Source organism: Pollachius pollachius, assembly GCF_949987615.1.
Source record: "Pollachius pollachius genome assembly, chromosome: 17".
NCBI classification, from domain to species: Eukaryota; Metazoa; Chordata; class Actinopteri; order Gadiformes; family Gadidae; genus Pollachius; species Pollachius pollachius.
Window position 1 is genome coordinate 1,188,774 of NC_136950.1, and position 20,136 is coordinate 1,208,909.

The 20,136-nt window shown below is 45.0% G+C and overlaps 2 protein-coding genes across 3 annotated transcripts; both read left to right on the forward strand.

Moving 5' to 3' along the window:
• The first annotated feature begins 1,247 nt into the window (after positions 1-1,247).
• LOC307088922 (glycine--tRNA ligase-like) lies at positions 1,248-12,033 on the forward strand. Its single transcript, XM_079754985.1, has 17 exons — positions 1,248-1,382; positions 1,580-1,681; positions 1,868-1,970; positions 2,090-2,231; positions 2,891-2,979; positions 3,507-3,583; positions 5,219-5,364; positions 5,520-5,669; positions 5,756-5,918; positions 6,232-6,396; positions 6,470-6,577; positions 6,897-7,042; positions 7,131-7,216; positions 7,590-7,699; positions 8,141-8,234; positions 9,665-9,855; positions 10,308-12,033. The coding sequence occupies exons 1-17, from the start codon at positions 1,335-1,337 to the stop codon at positions 10,419-10,421; spliced, it is 2,034 nt and encodes a 677-aa protein (XP_079611111.1). The 5' UTR covers positions 1,248-1,334; the 3' UTR covers positions 10,422-12,033.
• A 493-nt stretch (positions 12,034-12,526) lies between these two features.
• hhatlb (hedgehog acyltransferase like, b) lies at positions 12,527-19,792 on the forward strand. Of its 2 annotated transcripts, none has more exons than XM_079755253.1 (12): positions 12,527-12,729; positions 13,362-13,797; positions 14,387-14,454; positions 14,924-15,037; positions 16,004-16,198; positions 16,782-16,991; positions 17,234-17,405; positions 17,680-17,824; positions 17,998-18,033; positions 18,320-18,521; positions 18,884-19,025; positions 19,102-19,792. In XM_079755253.1, the coding sequence occupies exons 2-12, from the start codon at positions 13,590-13,592 to the stop codon at positions 19,320-19,322; spliced, it is 1,713 nt and encodes a 570-aa protein (XP_079611379.1). In that variant the 5' UTR covers positions 12,527-12,729; positions 13,362-13,589; the 3' UTR covers positions 19,323-19,792. The 2 variants fall into 2 exon arrangements, with proteins under 2 accessions (XP_079611379.1, XP_079611380.1); XM_079755254.1 differs by having other exon boundaries at positions 13,643-13,797.
• Positions 19,793-20,136: the final 344 nt, after the last annotated feature.

Below are 20,136 nucleotides of genomic sequence, written 5' to 3' on the forward strand. Positions count from 1 at the left end.
CTGTTTGCTCTCTGCCTGCCCGATCCTGTACCGAATTAAATTCTTGAAACTGTCGTCTGTCCGTGCACTTGGGTTCTGCCCCCCCCCCGAAATGTTAACAGGGAATCTGACAACCCTGAGAACAAAACCAAACATCTGGGCTTTTCAGAAGGAATGTTATATTTCTGTTATAAACATCTGGATTCTACGGACGCGTCACGCAAGAAAATAAATCCTGCTGTTTTTCTGAATGAACGAGTTAGGTATTCATGGAAAATAAATGAATACCTAACTCGTTCTGAGTGAACGAGATACTACTCTGTTCTGAACGAACGAGACCTCAAAATCCCATGAGAAGCTGCGACCTTTAGGAAAGAGGGGGGCATGTTATTCCTGAGTGATGTTCTGATCTTAAGATCTGATCTGAGAAAAAGTATCATGAGTTGGCGACCCGCTTTTAGTACCGTCATTGTGTATGAGTTTTATAATTTATGTTGTATATGAAATGCACCACACCCCCTAGTGTTATACTACATGTTATACTATATATTATACTACATGTTACACTACATGTTTTACTACATGTTATACTATAGGTGTCCGGGAAGCTGAACCCTCTCTCAGCCGCGGACATGAAGCACATCACTGCTCAGACGACGTTTCACCATCCACACACACCAGAGTGTTGATCAGATCAGAACATCGAATCAGAACATCAGATCAGAGCAAAGAACATCAGATCAGAGCAAAGAACATCAGATCAGAGCACAGAACATCAGATCAGAACATCAGAACAGAACATCAGATTAGAACAACAGATCAGAACATCACATCAGAACATCAGGTCAGAACATCAGAACATCATGGGAAGGGGGCGGGGCTATACAAAAGACTCGCATCACTATGCAAATATCAATGTAGTTACTAGAAAACAACTGCAAACTTTGGCTCAACTAGGCTACTTTAATATCCGTTTATAAATAAACAAGAAGTAGCCTACTCAACAGCCGAGACTGAGGACGTTTAAAAAGTTAAGAAGCATATTTTTTTAGAAGCTATATGTTCGTAGGAGGAAAGACGGTTGGCTACTGTTTTGTACTGTGCTTTCAGGTTCAATTTGACTTATTTTACAGAGGGAGACACACAGACAGACAGACAGACACACACACACGCACACGCACACGCACACACAGAGACACACCTTTGACAGTGTATATATATGACCCGCCCCTTCTCAAGTTCTGAGCTGATGCAACAACAGCCCTTGGTAACAGTGAGCCGCTCGGACTGGAACCAGCAGCTCAACAGGAGACTGAGAGCCCAGCCCGGACCGTCCCGCTCTGAGCCTACGTGTCATGATGGAAGAAGTCCTGGCTCCTCTGAGAGAAGCTGTGAGGCAACAGGTGCGTAAACTGGCACTTATTTTGATTCGTCATTTAATCGGAAGTCGCCTAAAGCAAAGGAGTTGGTTTATCTTGGCTAACCGCATGCAAGCTCTTCTTGCATAATTTAGGCGACCGATTAAAGTAGTCGATGTGCAGTGCATCCAGTCCACAATAACATGTGTGCGGAAGTCATGTAAAGGAAATGTCCTTTAAAGGGCGAGGTGGTGCGGCAGATGAAAGAGCAAGGAGCCGCCGAGCAGGACGTCAATCAGGCGGTGGCCGAACTGAGAGCCCGCAAGAGGACCCTGGAGGCCAAGGTGAGACCCCGTCATGGTCTATTGTTGCCCCGCTGTTTGGCATTAAATAGCCGATGCCCTGTCGACTTTGTTCCCCTTGGACGCTTCAAGTTGCATTTCAATTGAATTCGTTTAACGCCAACGCGCTTTGAACGGCAGCCACCGTGGTTGATGGGGATGTGGGGGCCATGTACCCCCGACTTGTAGGAGCTTTCGTTGCAACCCAAAGATGACATAGTGGACAGGGCGAAGATGGAGGACACGTTAAAGAGGAGATTCTTCTACGATCAGGCGTTTGCCATCTATGGAGGTAGGCCTAAGTCATGTGAAACAATAAGGGGCAGTACCTGAAGGTTGAGCAGGAAGATTTAGAACGTGATTGAACATGTACCGTGCTGAAGACTAAAGAAACGTATGGTGTGGGGTCAGGCGTGAGCGGCCTGTACGACTTCGGCCCTGTGGGGTGTGCCCTGAAGAACAACATCCTGCAGGTGTGGAGACAGCACTTCATCCAGGAGGAGCAGATCCTGGAGATCGACTGCACCATGCTGACCCCCGAACCCGTGCTCAAGTAGGTCTCCTCCCGCCTCTCACAAGTTCACTTCAGATATTGGTTTGGTTCCGTAATAACTAATATAACTGAACCTTCAGTTGTACCAGCTGACCTGAGAGGATGTGCGTGCCCCCCCCCACACACACACACACACACACACACATCCTCTCAGGTCAGCTGGGTGGGGGGGGCTCCTATCTAAATGGATTTGTATTTGTCTAACACCAGAAGGAATTCTTTGCTGCTATGTAAATGTTTACTGTACATGAACACATTAACGGTTAGATGAATAGTGGTCAAAAAATGATTATGGAACATTTTTACATGCTAAGGTTTAGATATCATTTAGTTATTACAAATCATTATTTCTATTATAGTTAGTTTGGGTTGACCAATCAAGAGGAAACTTTAGAAAGCACATTCTAGATAGCTGATGAGTAAGTTAAGCTGTCCCGTTGCATTCTGTACTCACTTCCAGTTAAAAAAAACACATACACTGGGCAAAACAAAGACACCGCCACAACACACTCGCACGGAAACCTTTCAACTGTACCTTATTGTGGAACTATTCGTGTTCACTTTTGTCAAAAACTTTTGCGCAGAAGTGTGTATCAACATCATTCATGCAAGCACCTGCCTTTTCTACCTGGAAATGATTTAGTGTATGTTGTTTTCAGGACTTCAGGACATGTAGACAAGTTCGCTGACTATATGGTGAAGGATGCCAAGACGGGCGAGTGTTTCCGTGCCGACCACCTCCTCAAAGGTGTGGGAGCTACATTTACTACTGGGTGCTTTCAAACCTGAGCGTGAGACCTCAACGCAATTAGCATTAGCATTTTTACTTTTCCTGTGTCTCTCAAATCGTCTGTGTCGCTGACCTCCTGTTTTCCGTCTGTGTTTCAAATAATTATTATTGTGATTATTAATTATATTATTCTAATGATTACAAATCCAATCCTAGACACATTGTTTAAAGACTTTCATTCTACTGTATCGCTCTTGTAGAGTCTCATCTATTTCATGTGTCCTTTATACTTTGCAGGGCAGGTTTTGTAACAGCTTGAATGGGTATTTAATTGCCTGGGAATGGTGCGAGGCCTTGCCCTTAGCCTTCAGCAGGGGCGAGGCCAGCCACTGCAGCCGTAGGGTTGGGGGACTGGTTGGTCCGGGCTGGGAATCCTCAAAATGTCTTCCTTCTTGGAGAATTGCTGGGGTGTTGATCAGCCTTTCAGTATGGATAAAAAAAGTCTGTGTTCTTCTGTAACAGAAAGGGGATTTGCTCCTCCACAGCTCATCTCAAAAAGCTCATGTTGGCCGAAAAGTGCTCAGCTGAGACCTCAGACGAGATGGAGGACGTCATAACACAGGTGTGTGTGTGTGTAATGAGGCGTTTTCAGATGAACACACACACACACACACACACACACACACACACACACACACACACACACAGACAGACAGACAGACAGACAGACAGACAGACAGACAGACAGACAGACAGACAGACAGACAGACAGACAGACAGACAGACAGACAGACAGACAGACAGACAGACAGACAGACAGACAGACAGACAGACAGACAGACAGACAGACAGACAGACAGACAGACAGACAGACAGACAGACAGACAGACAGACAGACAGACAGACAGACAGACAGACAGACAGACAGACAGACAGACAGACAGACAGACAGACAGACAGACAGACAGACAGACAGACAGACAGACAGACAGACAGACAGACAGACAGACAGACAGACAGACAGACAGACAGACAGACAGACAGACAGACAGACAGACAGACAGACAGACAGACAGACAGACAGACAGACAGACAGACAGACAGACAGACAGACAGACAGACAGACAGACAGACAGACAGACAGACAGACAGACAGACAGACAGACAGACAGACAGACAGACAGACAGACAGACAGACAGACAGACAGACAGACAGACAGACAGACAGACAGACAGACAGACAGACAGACAGACAGACAGACAGACAGACAGACAGACAGACAGACAGACAGACAGACAGACAGACAGACAGACAGACAGACAGACAGACAGACAGACAGACAGACAGACAGACAGACAGACAGACAGACAGACAGACAGACAGACAGACAGACAGACAGACAGACAGACAGACAGACAGACAGACAGACAGACAGACAGACAGACAGACAGACAGACAGACAGACAGACAGACAGACAGACAGACAGACAGACAGACAGACAGACAGACAGACAGACAGACAGACAGACAGACAGACAGACAGACAGACAGACAGACAGACAGACAGACAGACAGACAGACAGACAGACAGACAGACAGACAGACAGACAGACAGACAGACAGACAGACAGACAGACAGACAGACAGACAGACAGACAGACAGACAGACAGACAGACAGACAGACAGACAGACAGACAGACAGACAGACAGACAGACAGACAGACAGACAGACAGACAGACAGACAGACAGACAGACAGACAGACAGACAGACAGACAGACAGACAGACAGACAGACAGACAGACAGACAGACAGACAGACAGACAGACAGACAGACAGACAGACAGACAGACAGACAGACAGACAGACAGACAGACAGACAGACAGACAGACAGACAGACAGACAGACAGACAGACAGACAGACAGACAGACAGACAGACAGACAGACAGACAGACAGACAGACAGACAGACAGACAGACAGACAGACAGACAGACAGACAGACAGACAGACAGACAGACAGACAGACAGACAGACAGACAGACAGACAGACAGACAGACAGACAGACAGACAGACAGACAGACAGACAGACAGACAGACAGACAGACAGACAGACAGACAGACAGACAGACAGACAGACAGACAGACAGACAGACAGACAGACAGACAGACAGACAGACAGACAGACAGACAGACAGACAGACAGACAGACAGACACACACACACACACAGCTGATTCCTTTCTTCCTTCTCAGATGGACAACTACTCCCAGCAGGACCTGGCCGCTCTCTTTGGGAAATACAACGTCAGGTCTCCCTCAACAGGAAATGACCTCACAGCGCCCACCTCCTTCAACCTCATGTTCAAGACTTCCATCGGGCCAGCAGGAAACATGCCAGGGTACGGCTTATCTATCTAGACACACACACACACACACACACACACACACACACACACACACACACACACACACACACACACACACACACATGCGCGCGCACACACGCACACGCACACATACTATACGGTATGCAGTGTACCTACTCTTTCCACAGCTATCTGCGGCCTGAGACGGCTCAGGGAATGTTCCTGAACTTCAAGCGCCTGCTGGAGTTCAACCAGGGCAAACTGCCTTTTGGCGCCGCCCAGATCGGCAACTCCTTCAGGAACGAGATTTCCCCTCGCTCCGGGCTTATCCGGGTTCGGTAAAGCCCTTTGGTTTTCTCACTGTTAACATGTCACCGCTGTACGGCACAGCATGACCCTGTGCCACCACACCTCTCTCCCCCAGGGAGTTCACCATGGCCGAGATAGAGCACTTTGTGGACCCCACAGAGAAGGTCCACCCCAAGTTCTCCAACGTGGCCGACCTGAACATCACGCTGTACTCCTCCAAGGCCCAGACCAGCGGGCAGTCCGCCCACATCATGAGGCTGGGAGACGCGGTGGAGCAGGTATGGGAGATTGACAAAGCTTTTTAAGCTGAGCAAACATCTACCTAACATAACTTCTGTCTGTCTTCTGTGAAACTCGACACCGTACACAACAAGGTTGTTTCTAGGATGTTGTCCAAGTTGAAGTGCACTGACTTTGCACTGTTTTGTTGAAACTTTCAGTTTCATATTGACACAACACTTAGTACACCCCCCCCCCCTCCCCCCAAGGATGTCTGGGGAGGGGGAGGGCTGATGTTGAGCAGCTACGGACCAATCACCTCCAGCTCCAGTCCTGGTCCAACGGTTGGTCTCTCTGTGTGTCCTGTGACAGGGGGTCATCAACAACTCGGTCCTGGGCTACTTCATCGGAAGGATCCACCTGTACTTGACCAAAGTGGGTCTGTCCAAAGACAAGCTGCGCTTCCGCCAGCACATGGACAACGAGATGGCCCACTACGCCTGTGACTGCTGGGACGCCGAGACCAAGACCTCCTACGTACGCCCAGGGCCGTCCTCCAGATTTAACTTTGACCTTGGCTGTGTAGCTCTAGCGTGTGTGTGTTCTGCAGGGCTGGATCGAGATCGTGGGCTGTGCTGACCGCTCCTGCTACGACCTGACATGCCACTCCAGAGCCACCAAGGTCCCTCTGGTGGCAGAGAAGATCCTCAAGGAGCCAATATCCTCAAGATACCCACAATGCACTATTCCTCACCACAAATACTTATATTTTTACTTGTATACGGTCTATGCTTTTAACTAATTTTCACCACGTTAGTTAGATGTTTGCTCAGCTTAAAAATTACCAAATGGTTGCGTGGTTTCTTATATTTATATATTTGACCAGGCCTTCTGGTTAGAGGATGAAGAATTTGTGAAAATATTTCAACCAGGGTTAACACACAGTCTTTATCTAGGATTGGATGTGTTCAATAGCCTTTTCAAATGTTGCAGAGGTCTCAGTCCATCCCATGTCGTTCTCCCTAACTCGGTCGAACAAGACTGTGAGCGTCGTCCAGTTCGAACCCAACAAGGGTGCCATCGGCATGTCCTACAAGAGGGAGGCCAGGTCCATCCTGGACTACCTCGCTGCCTGTGATGAAGGCTACATCACCGCTCAGGAAAGCACACTGGACACCAGCGGGTATGTTATCCCTGTTATGATGCCTCCACCACTGGGAGACCACCTTGAGAATTGGTTCAAGCCTTCACCAATGTGTACGTGTTTCCAGAGAGTTCACCATCCAGACCGAGGGAAAGGCCTTCAAGATCACCAAGGACATGGTTTCTGTCAAGAGGTTCCAGAAGACCTCCCATGGTAGGTACTTGGGAGAAGACACTGACATGAAGACGTGCACATTATAGGTAATAGGGAGAAGACACTGACATAAAGACGGTGCACATCATAGGGATTAGGAAGAAGACACTGACATAAAGACTGTGCCAAGATCATCACAGAGATGATTGTTATTTCAATAATGAAATGAAAAGGTCCAATATTCCTAGATTGCAATTAACCTGTTCTGCAAAATCCTATTAGTTGTAATAATCAGATTTCAGATTTTAATTGAATCTGAAGTTTCTGATTTAATTGGTTGATTGAACATCATAGCTGGAAATGATACGTCTACCAAGTTTGAGATTGCCCGACTTGATCTGACCTGGGTGGGACCGCTGTGTGTCTCCAACAGTGGAAGAGATTGTTCCCAACGTCATCGAGCCCTCCTTTGGCATTGGCAGAATCATGTACGCAATATTCGAGCACTCCTTCCGAACCAGGGAGGGGGACGAGCAGAGGACGGTGAGACAAAATCATCCCAGCAGTACAAACTAATCTACTAATGTGAAGAAGCACAGAATTCAACACAAATCATTGAGCAGTAATTTTATTATTGCCTGTATTCAGCGTTTGTATTAATGTAGTCAAATAAGATATAGCTTTAAAAAAAACAGAAAACATAAATCCACATTATCATGATGTTTATTCTATCTGAGGTACAACTGGTCTTAGTTTGACCACAAAATGTCTCCATTGCAGATATTCAGTTTCCCTGCGACAGTGTATAATGTTGCGTCCCTCAGTTTTGAGGTCTGCTCAGTCTCTGGGTCTGTAGTACTTCATGTTGCGTTCCTCAGTATTGAGGTTTGCTCAGTCTCTGAGTGAGAGAGGTACTTCATAGGGTTCTCCTGTTCTTCTGGGATCTGAGACCTGCAGCTCAGACCCTGATCTCTTCCTCTGCAGTTCTTCAGTTTCCCTGCAACGGTGGCTCCCTACAAATGTTCCGTCCTTCCCCTGAGCCAGAACCAGGAGTTTGTTCCTTTCGTCAAAGAGCTGTGTGAGTATCCTTAAATCTGAATGAATCTAATTATTTGTTGTTGTTTGTTGTGTTTGTCTTGTCTCCTCCTTGTAATGTAATGTAACTTTATTTGAACAGGGACAATGTACAAAAGAAACATTAACCTTGTTTAGAGCAAGGAGAGATTTACTGTACCAGGTTTTAGCAAACTGCTATTTTCAGCCTGTAGTCCCTGGGCAGGTAAGAACAATAAATACTACAAAACTAAACAAGACACAATAATATCTAAACATGGGATTAAACATTAAAAGGATAACAAGATACAATAATATAAATACATAGGAAAAAAAAGTTTACGAAAAGCCCGACACACTATATTTTCTAAAAAAAGTATACCCCTATCCTACTAGCACTACAAAAAAGTGTGTGCAGGTCTGTTGCGTCAGCAGCCAAACCTTTGTCAGACGATCTGTTGGGAGACTGTTCCATTGTTTTATCCCTACAAAAGAGAAGGACGACTTTCCAAATGTGGTTTTGCATTGTGGGATTTTACATTCTCCGCTAATTGTTGACCTGGTTGCTCGTGCTGAGAATTCTGAGCCCAGTGTCACAAAGTTCTTTAAAGGAGGAGGTGCATCATTGTGCATGATTTTAAAAATCAAGCACAAATTAGCATACACAGTGTGATTTTCAAAATTAAGGAGATTGTGTTTATCCAGGATTTTGCAGTGCTGATATTGACAAGTTTTTTTTATCATGGATTTTAAGCGTTTTTATATAATGATTGAAGTGTTCTCAAGGTTGTTTTACCTGCTTGAGACCAACTTGTCATACAGTAGGAAAAAATGGGAAAAGAATCATAGCATTCAGATAGGTGTTTGATGCTTCAACTGTAAGAGAGTTTCTTATGAATTGATAGTTTGCCAGATTAAATTTGATTGTGCTACTCAACCTTTTTATGTGCTTTTTGAAATTTAGTGTTGGATCAAGAGTGACGCCTAAGTACTTAAATTCTTGCACATTTTTTCTTTTAACAGTCTATTAACATGAATGTCAGGACAATCTTTACATTTGCACCTATTTGAAAAGTACATTATAACAGTCTTCCCGACATTAATTGTAAGATTTGAGTCAATAAGCCATTTAGCAACATTTTCCATTTCCTTAGTCAATTTAGAAGCAACTTCTGAGGCATTTTCTTTTTTCTCAGGCCTTACTTTTAGCATTTCGTTTAGCATTTTCCCTTAACGTCTACTTTTGTTTGTATTAGTACTTTGTATTGTTCTTGTATTGTATTTTTATCCTGTGTTTTTCTACTGCTGCTGGGCTATTGCAACAAACTAATATCTCCTACGGGGGATTAATAAAGTTGCATCGTATCGTATTCAGATACACTTAAGCAGTTTCCTCATATTTCTGACATTTTTCTGAAGAACTTCTTTCTTCTCCCCCTTCCTCCTTGTCCTCAGCGGAGGCCATGACCGAACAGGGCGTGTCCCACAAGGTGGACGACTCCTCCGGGTCCATCGGCCGGCGCTACGCCCGGACCGACGAGATCGGCGTGGCCTTCGGCATCACCGTGGACTTTGACACCGTGAACAAGACGCCGCACACCGCCACGCTGAGGGACCGCGACTCTATGACCCAGATCAGGGCCCAGGTACCGCCTCTTGTGTCTCAGTGGTACCCAGGTACTCACTCTTTGGGCCGAGTATTGGGTCTATAAATCCACTTCTGACCTCTCTGAGCCACTGGCTGCACCGACATCGGTCTGTTTCCACACTCTAAAGGACAGGCTCGGCATGGGCAACAGGGAGAATCATTAGTCTGATGGTAGACACTTTTACATACAGGACAATTATGAGGCCTTTCAAACTGTTTAACTCATTTAGTTCTGTGATCAAAAATAAACCATCAAATATCTACAACTCAAGTCCTCAAGTGGGGCCCCTGAGTGTTCAGGGGCCCTAGGCTATGATATTCCAGCCCTCAGGTCATTGGCTGGATCCCCAGGTGTGAACTGGGGAACTATAAGCGTTTTCTAAATGACTAAATGGTACAGTGCGAGTATGAGTACATCTTCATCACACGGGATGTTTCTTCTCTCCACAGGTGACGGAGCTGCCAGGCCTGGTGAGAGACCTGGCCAACGGCTGGCTGACCTGGGCCGAGGTGGAGAGAAAGTACCCCATCTTCGGAGGTCAAGAGACCATAAAGAAGGAGTAAACATCTATGTCGGCATGCTGCGAGCTTCACCCTTAAGAAGGAGGGGTTTCTATGGAAGCCACTGAATTCTACAGCTTTATAATTCTAAACATTATGGAAATGATTTGCATATATTTTATCCCTCATAAATATTTAGTTAATTTTTGTATCAACAAAGATGTGTTTGTATTATTAGTTAGCAATGCTTTTAAATTCTTCACTCTGTGTAATGCCCAAGATGCTCATCAACAGCACCAACAGTCCTATAACATCAGCGCTGTCCATTGAAAACACTACTCGCTATTATGAAGGGCTTTCTACTCTCAACTCAAGACGCCGAGGTCTGGTGCTCAACCCCTGCTCCCTAGCTCCCAGTTAGGACCACCAGTTAGGCCCACCAGTTAGGACCACCAGTTACATTTTCACAAACTGACAACTAAGCAAGGGCCTCACAGTTGAGGTTTCAATTTATTCTAGGCGTTATACAGGGTACGTCGTTAGGCCTTGGCGTTGAGAAGCTAGCAAGCAGCTGGTCTAGGTGTGGCGCGTACACAAAACAAGAACAATGTGCAACGAATACGCCCACAGAGGGCAGGATTTAATACCACTTAAACCATCACACAGCAAAATAAACCAGCAGCATTCAACCACCAAATAAACTAAGCTCTGTCCTAAAAACGAGTTTACCTGCACCGTCCCTCATCATTAAGGTGTGCCTTAAAGTATTCAAATTGTACTTCTCCTTAGCTCAACATATCTGTCGGTCACATCGTTACAACGCTACTGCAATGTGTTTACATTATACAATTGCAATCAATGATGGAGCAATAAACATTCAGAAGCATCTTTATTGAACAGGATCCCGGCCAGAGCCCCTCTCCATTCAGCTCAACTTGGTAGGGCCCGATGAGGTCAACCAAGCACCCCTGTGTAGTTAGTGAGGCGGACCATAGCCTCCTCAGCCTATAGGAAACATCCGCTTCTCAGCAATGTTGTTAAATGGTATGGTAGTCTTGAATCTTGTTGGGTTCTTTATGTGCTTTAAGACTTTCAAATTAAAACAGGTTTAGCTACTTACACTAAACAGATCTGACTTGCGAAATTACTTTGCTATTTCAGACTTTGAATCTTTATTGAAACATATTATAGCACCACCTCACAATAAAGTCACACGCTAATGGTATACTTTATGTTTGTGTCAGAAAACTAAACCTTAAGAGGAATGGGCCGCACCAGTAGATTACTTGGTGCTGCAGTTAACTCATCAACTAATGTAGATCTATTTTCACATAATGGGCCATAACTGAGCAAATTATGTAAACGGTCTATGCTAATTTAATTTGACAACTCTTAGGTTTGAAATGGTTGATTTGAGCCTTTTCACTTTCCTTGTTAAAAAGTCTGCATGGGTTGGTCTCTGCAAGTAAACGCGCCCTGCACTGATATATTTGACACTGCACTACCTATACTGCTTGAATGTATATATCATGTATCTAATATCTAATATCTGTATCTATCCACTATTATATTATATATGATGTTATATATGGTATTATCATACTGTTAATACTTACCGTAGGCCTACTGTCCATCTATGCTGCTCTTACCCGTTATATCCGTTATATACATCTTATGCTGCTCATACATCGTCATTTTGCTTTTCTTGTATTCAATACTCCTGCACTATCCCACAATATCATTTAACTATACTGTACTTATATTGCACTATATGACAAACATGTTCAAACATGTTCAAACTGCACCTTAACCGCTATTTTGCACTAATGTTTAGATCTCCAAACACATTCGGTTGTACTCCGCACAGTGACAATGAAGTTGAAAGTTGAATCTGAATCTGAATTCTAATATGCTCTAACTTTTGATAGAGGTTTGGTGTAACTCCAAAAACAAATGTCAGAGTAGATAATAAGGCAAAATAGGGCGGAAGAAAAATAAGATAATAAGACGCATGATGACGATAGCGTGGCTTGCTTTGCAACCACACTAATAATAAGACACAAGATAACAATAGCGTGGCTCGTGTCGACACGCCTCCTCTAGCGACGGTCACAGTATAAATACACGCTGCGCTCACTTTCAGCGCCTCTAGGAGGCTCCCACACAACCGGACAGAGGACCCCCCGGACAGAGGGAGTCACTGGAGCCTGCCACTCCAGCGCTGTTGGACTATCAGACTCACCGTATCCTCTCTTTCTCTGAACCTTTAGTCATTTCATAGTAATGTTTGTCTCTACCGGAGGGATCTGAGAGGCATCTACATAGCAACTCCCCAACGACTCCAGAACTCAGTTGTGCTTCTGCCGTCAAGGTCAGTGGCTCCAGCAGGTGGTCATAGGGTGACTTTAATTGCACGAGCTTTTCAGCCTGAAATAGAAAGTAAAGACGCAATACATTCCGCGCAGAAGTGTGAATAATGTTAAGCAGATAATGTCAATTCGGTTTATTTTTTACCATAAATAAATATTAAAATCTAGACATGGATTCATTTGTTAGTTCAGTCTAGCGCATCCATGATGACACACTAATTGTTTTATTATTTAGATTTCTAAATAATGGAAAATTAATATTTCCCCATAATGTGCTTAACAAACACAATGATACTTTAATGAAATGTAAATTATGGTACATGATTGATTATATTATTAAAAAGATTTAATTCCAATACTAGTATTAAAAGACGACTGCATGCACTCACGGACGTGAGTGCATGCAGTCGTATTCACGCTCTACCCGGTTAAGAAAAACATATTATACATTACTACAAAGACCAAATTTACATCTGACTGAAACAGATGGTTTGAATGATGGAGATATAGGCGTGTTTATATTTAGTTACTGTTGAAGCCACAATGACTGGAATTGAAATATTGACTGTGCAACATTACACCACACACACACACACACACACACACACACACACACACACACACACACACACAGACGCATGCCTACGCGTGCACACACACACATGCACGTACGCACACGCAGACACACGCACAGTGTTAGCCAACTTCTAGAAGGCTTACCTACAGAAGGACAGCTAGCCCTTTTGCCTGGAGCCCATTCACAGCCAACGTCAGTGGACATGTGTCACTGACACAAAGTTCACCCCCCTGTCCTCACAGTATCGTCTGGGATCCGTTAAAACATGATAAGGGTGAGTGGCCCATGATGCTGTCACTGTCTTTATTAATCAACCCAGTCCCCTGTTTGTTATGTAGATTGTTGTTGTCTCTTATCTTCACCTGGGCTGAGAGTCTGTCCGTTGCCATGGGGATCAAAGCGGGGCTCCCCAGGTACGAGCTGTACCTGTACTACGCTGTGCTGGGTCTGGCCATGCTCTGGTCCGCCAGCTGGATCTGTGAGGTGTCCAGCGGTGAGTTACTACACACTTCCATTTAAAACAGAACCAGGATGTACACACGCACATTCCCAGTGGTTTGGGGTTGGATTGAAGAAAACCAAGTTTCAAATGTTTCACCAAGTTTTAAATGTTGTTGAGACTGTGGATTCTGAGTCCTGCAGTATGGGCTGGCTGAAAGCTCTGCAACAGAGAGCAGTATTGTCTAAAGAGGGGATATACACATACACAGGGTTGTGTTTCAGTGTGTTTGAAGGCCAACAGTTGTAGCAATGCGAACCCCGCAGGAGGGATCAGATGTCTGATGAATATCACCGAGGGGAAGGTGTGTTTGGTTCTGTATTTATCCCCTCTCATGGCAAGAAGAAACATCCATTTAAAAATAAAATGGAGGAGGGGCATTGAAAGATGTATACAAGATGTATACAATTAAATATAAACCCAGCAAGCACACTGTGTGGTGATAACAAATTTAACTAATATTCTCCATGCAGATTGCGGACAGCGGCTGTTGATTAAAGGCTAATGGACCAAACAGTCATCAGATTACCTATATGTTTGTATCAGTCTATACCAATAAAATAATAACTATGTTCTTATTAAGCCAACGCAAACAGAAAGACATTGAAGTCCAGCGTGCGGCCGGGATGGTACTACTTTGGGAGAAAGAAGGTGAGGTTTAAAAACATTTGAATAATGAATCCACCGTAAATCTATATTAAGGCACTCAGATTTCTGTCCAGAGTTCTGTCCAGAGTTCTGTCCATGGAGTTATGTTCATGGAGTTCTGTTCTGTTCAGAGTTCAGTCCAGAGATATTTCCAGAGTTCTGTCCATGGAGTTCTGTCCATGGAGTTCTGTCCATGGAGTTATGTTCATGGAGTTCTGTTCTGTTCAGAGTTCTGTCAAGAGTTTTGTTCTGTTCAGAGTTCAGTCCAGAGATATTTCCAGAGTTCTGTCCATGGAGTTCTGTCCATGGAGTTCTGTCCATGGAGTTATGTTCATGGAGTTCTGTTCTGTTCCGAGTTCTGTCAAGAGTTCTGTTCTGTTCAGGGTTCTGTCCAGAGACATTGCCAGAGTTCTGTCCAGAGTTCTGTCTAAAGTTCAGTTCACAGTTCTTTGTGTTGGTTCCTCTGCTGCAGGATACCGCCGACCTGGAGTGGGTGATGTGGTTCTCTACGTTCCGGGAGCACATCCTGTTTGCACTGTCGGGTCACGTGCTGTTTGCAAAGATCTGCTCAATGCTGGCTCCACAGGTGGGTCTCCCTACTGACCTCTTAACCAAACATTGGTAGACGTGTTCGTCTGCTGGACCAGCCTAACCAGTATAACAATGGTAGACGTGGTCGTCTGCTGCACCAGCCTAACCAGTATAACAATGGTAGAAGTGGTCGTCTGCTGCACCAGCCTAACCAGTATAACAATGGTAGACGTGGTCGTCTGCTGCACCAGCCTAACCAGTATAACAATGGTAGAAGTGGTCGTCTGCTGCACCAGCCTAACCAGTATAACAATGGTAGACGTGGTCGTCTGCTGGACCAGCCTAACCAGTATAACAATGGTAGACCTGTGTGTGTGTGTGTGTATGTGTGTGTGTGTGTGCATGTGTGTGTGTGTGTGTGTGTGTGTATGTGTGTGTGTGCGTGTGTGTGTGTGTTTGTGTGTGTGTTCTGTGATTGAGGGACGGATTGAAGAAGGAAGGGAGAGAGTGGGAAAGACATGAGGAGAGAAGATGGCAGAAAGCGTCTCTGTGTCATGGCGGGCGACGTCAGATGCTATCCGTTAGCTCTAAGAATAGCTCGTTATGTACAGCTGTCTTTTGTTAGTCACTTGGAATCACACCTAAAGAATTTGGGATCCATCAAGTTGCTATTATTGTTTATTTAAATGGAATTTGTTATGGTGCGTTAATTTAGAAATATAAGATACAAAAATACAATAAACCACTGTACAGGATATAAAAGAAATATCACATATATTAGGATACTATAAATATATATAGTAAAGACATTATCATGATAAAATCAGACAATAAAACAGAAACAACCTAGCAGAATCGTTTGAATAAACTCTAATCTCTAATGTAACAACAGCCTCCCATCGTCTGTCTGTCTGTGTGTCCTCAGCACCAGTCATCTGTCTGTGTGTGTGTCCTCAGCACCAGTCACCTGTCTGTGTGTGTGTCCTCAGCACCAGTCACCTGTCTGTGTGTGTGTCCTCAGCACCGCTCCCTGGTGTACATGCTGTACGGGGTCCTGGCCGTGTGGACCAGTATGGGATGGGCCTACGTGGGCCTGCTGCTGTCCCACTGCGTGCTTCTCTACAGCGTCTCCCTGGTCAAGCTGCCCTGGCTCTGCTGGGCTGCCGGCCTGAGCACGCTGGCCACCTTCAAGTGTGAACCCTTTGTGACGTGGCAGGTAGCGACCAGCCCATCATAGAGTCATAAAGACGGAGAGGCATGCTAAGCTAGCTACATTATGTCGTCATCAATCAGTTATAGAGCTGTGTCATTAAGGAGCATGATTTGGCTCAAGGATGCCTGCTAGATAGGCCAAGGACTTTAGGGTTCAAACCCTGAACTATCGGCTGGGAGTCAACCATAATCTTGCCCTTATTTACACTCTGTTCATTCAAAAGTCAACTTAAAACCTATCTCTTCAGGACCACCTACAACATTTGACAAATCATCCTCCGCCAGCTTCCACTCTCTCCCGCTCTCTTAATGTGTTGCCTATTGTTGTGATGTTGTTCATTTTTTTTCCCTTTTGTTTGATTGTCTGTACTATCTGTATGTATTCCTTTCTTATTTGTAAAGCGTCTTTGAGTATTTAGAAAAGCGCTATAAAAAACGGATCAATTATTAATTATTATTATTATTTCTTGTCTTCCTACCTTATCTTAACACCCTTACAACGTTCTAAGCTAGGTGACACTTTCAGAGGAAGTTGGTGGAGGAACACAAAAACATTTAGTCTTTAATTTGACGGTCTCTGCGTCCAGGCGGGCTTGGTGGAGGGGGACTTTGACCTGCGCCACATCCTGTTCTACGGTGGCTGTGGCTTCACCATCATGCGCTGTGTGAGCTTCTCTCTGGAGAACTGTGTGAGGAGGGAGGGCAGCTATAGCCTCCTGGACCTGCTCCAGTACAACTTCTACCTGCCTCACTTCTACTTTGGCCCCGTCCTCACCTTCGACAAGTTTCATGTTCAGGTGAATTGTTTCGTTGGTGATAATAATAATGATAATAATAATAATTCAGGTCAATAACAATTTCTTTATGTCTATATTTTCTATATTTAAATTACACATGGAATGTGTGAAAGACTCACAGAATCCAAAATGTGCTTGAGCTGCCCACGTCTTTGGGAGAGATTTGATCAGTGGGGGTGGAGCATGGAGAATATCGACGTCAAGGGACTATAATGTGACCCCCCCCCCCCCCCCCCTCGCAGGTGAACAGGCCCGTGGGGAGCAGGAAGGAGGGGGAGATGTGGAGCATTGGGCGCCACGCCCTGTCCCACCTGGGGGGCATAGTGCTGGTGGAAGTCCTCTTCCACTTCCTATACATCCTGTCCATCCCCACGGACATGAAACTACTGAGGCACCTCTCCGACTGGGCCATAGGTCTGTCAACCCCAACTCAAGAAGATGGACAAGGAATATCCTTTCTTTTAATATTACATGCTTAATGTTACTTCTGAAATCACTATTGATATTTTTCCGTGTTCCTCTTATAATATTTGTACCCACTATTGAAATTAAGCAGAAAGTGCATTTCTTTCTAAAAAATCAATACAAGCACAATACTGAAATACGTGATACCGTAGCATAATTCTGTGAAGGTCAACTACTCTATGATGAGATGGCCATTTCCTTAGTCTTGATTGGTGTGTTCTAGTGGGGCTGGCGTACACCAACCTGGTGTATGATTGGGTGAAAGCTGCCATCATGTTCGGGGTCATCAACACAGTCTCCAGACTGGATCACCTCGACCCACCCAAACCGCCCAAATGCATCACCATGCTCTACGTCTTCTCTGAGATGTGAGTCCCACAGCTCAACCATCCATCGTTCATCGCTGCTCTGGCTTCTATGTGGATAGATAGGATTGCTTGTCAAGGTTCAATGATTGTAATGAGGTGACTAGAGGTCTATATGTAGAGTTAAATATACTTCGGTCATACTAAAGTGTTTTCTTGCATCCTTCCTTTTTCAGCCACTTTGACAGAGGTATAAACGATTGGCTGTGCAAGTGAGTATCTCAGAGGGACCACTAGACCGTTCATCATCTTCATTTTCATTATCATTATTCTAAATATACATGCATTCCTGTTTCATTGGATTCATAGTATGATTGAAAACACATTGGTTTGACATGCTAATGAAAATGTATGCTTTATTTTACTGCACAAAGTACCGGGAGGTCCAAAGGTTCCTCCAGGGGTGTGTCTAGGCATGAGAACCCCATGTTATCCCCTAGATCTCTGGCCCACCTGACCTTGGAGACCTGGGCCCCCTCTTCCTCTGCTCTGACTCAGGTACGTGTACAACCGCCTGGGGGGAAACCACTGCGATGTCCTGAAGGAGCTGTTGGCCACGCTGTGTACCTATGGCCTCACCGTCCTGTGGCTGGGACCCTGCCCGGTGGTGCTGCTCTGGGCGTCCCTCAATTGTCTGGGCCTCAACCTGGAGCTGTGGACCGCCAAGCTCTTCTCCATGGAACCCCTGGCCTCCTTTGAGGTTGGTCTCTCATCCAAGGGTGGTCATACATTTGAATGGTATCCTCGTTTCTCTTTGATTTGGCAGTTAGTGGCAAGGAGAGGGACGGACAAGCATTTATGTTTGGATTTATGTGTTCGACCGGAATTATGTTTATATACGTATATTATTTTTTGCTTCTGAAAATGTATATATAGATATATATATAAATATTTTCTTGCCCAAAGGTTAGCTGCGTACATGGCTCACATGAAGCAGGAGATTGGATTAGCCTTTTCGTATGTCTGATGGGCCATGCTGTCAAATAATACTCAACTCCTCCCCTTGACTCTATTAATGGTGGACATGAACTTCTTCTGTGTGTGTTGTCATTGGTCACCCAGATGGCGATGTCTGCGGCCATGTCGCGTCGCATCAGAGCCATCTTCAACACCTTCAACTTCTGGACCATAGTTCTGTACAACGTCGTGGCACTGAACAGCCCAGACTTTGCCAAATTGGTAGCCAAGCGTCTCCTTCTGAAAGGTACGCTGGACCGTTCCTCCTTGTGTCACGCTGTCAGAGTCCAGGACGTCCTGAATGTTGGTGTTGTCCTCCCCAGGCTTCCCCTTCACCACCGTGGCCGTCATGTTCGTCACCTACTGCCTGATTCAGGCGATCAAGGAGTGGGAGAGGAGGCAGGCCCTGCTGGATGACCCTGACCCCCTTCCTCCTGCCCCTCCTGCTCCTGCTACTCTCTTTGCAACCGCCGCCAGCCCCGCCCAAGACACGCCCACTGCTGCTCTGCCAATCGCAGTGTCCGGAAAGAAGAAAGCAGAGTAGGGGATTGGATCAGAGCAAGAGTCTGTCAGAAGGCCGTTCCATCCAATGGTCTCTCATGGCTGAGTCCTGGTTTTGTCTTTATTGATGGGAGGGACAAACGCAATAGGAAAAAAGTTTCCGTTTATTGTTTATTGCATCAGCAATATCTGCTGTTTACATCGGGTGCTACTAGTAAAATGGATGGATACCGTCAAAGTGTTTTAACGATTACACCTCGACATGTAGTTAAACCACATGAAGGATTTTAAGCCTGAGGGTAAAAAGGCTTTCAAGAACTGCATCCATTTTGGATTGTCACTGAAATATATTCCCTGAAATGCTGAGGCGATTAGTGTGTCTCTGATCTCATGCTGCAGTTGCTTTGTTTAATGTTACAGCTGTTTCAAACGAGGTCAGTCTTATATTTCAGTTAGGATATTCATTTCATCATTCTACATTTTAAGATGAACCATGGAGTTCTGTTGTTGCAGCTTCACATCATGTTTAACTTAACTGTTGATTAAAAAGTAAAGTACTAGAAAGTAAAATTTCTCCGCTGTGTCAGTGTGAAAACTAATTGAATATATGACACAAAACCATCCCTTCTTTAATGGGGGGGCCAAGGGGGACAAGCCTCACTGCCTTTGTTGACGTGACATCAACGGGGCCACATTGAGCCATTCCTATATAACTATACACATACTTGTTCAACAAAGAAAATGTTGCTCTTAGGGATCCAACAAAAGTAATTACACTAACCAAAGCCAGTATGTTATTTAAAGGTCCCATGGCATGCTCCTTTATGGAGGCTTTTATATAGGTGTTAGTGGGCCCC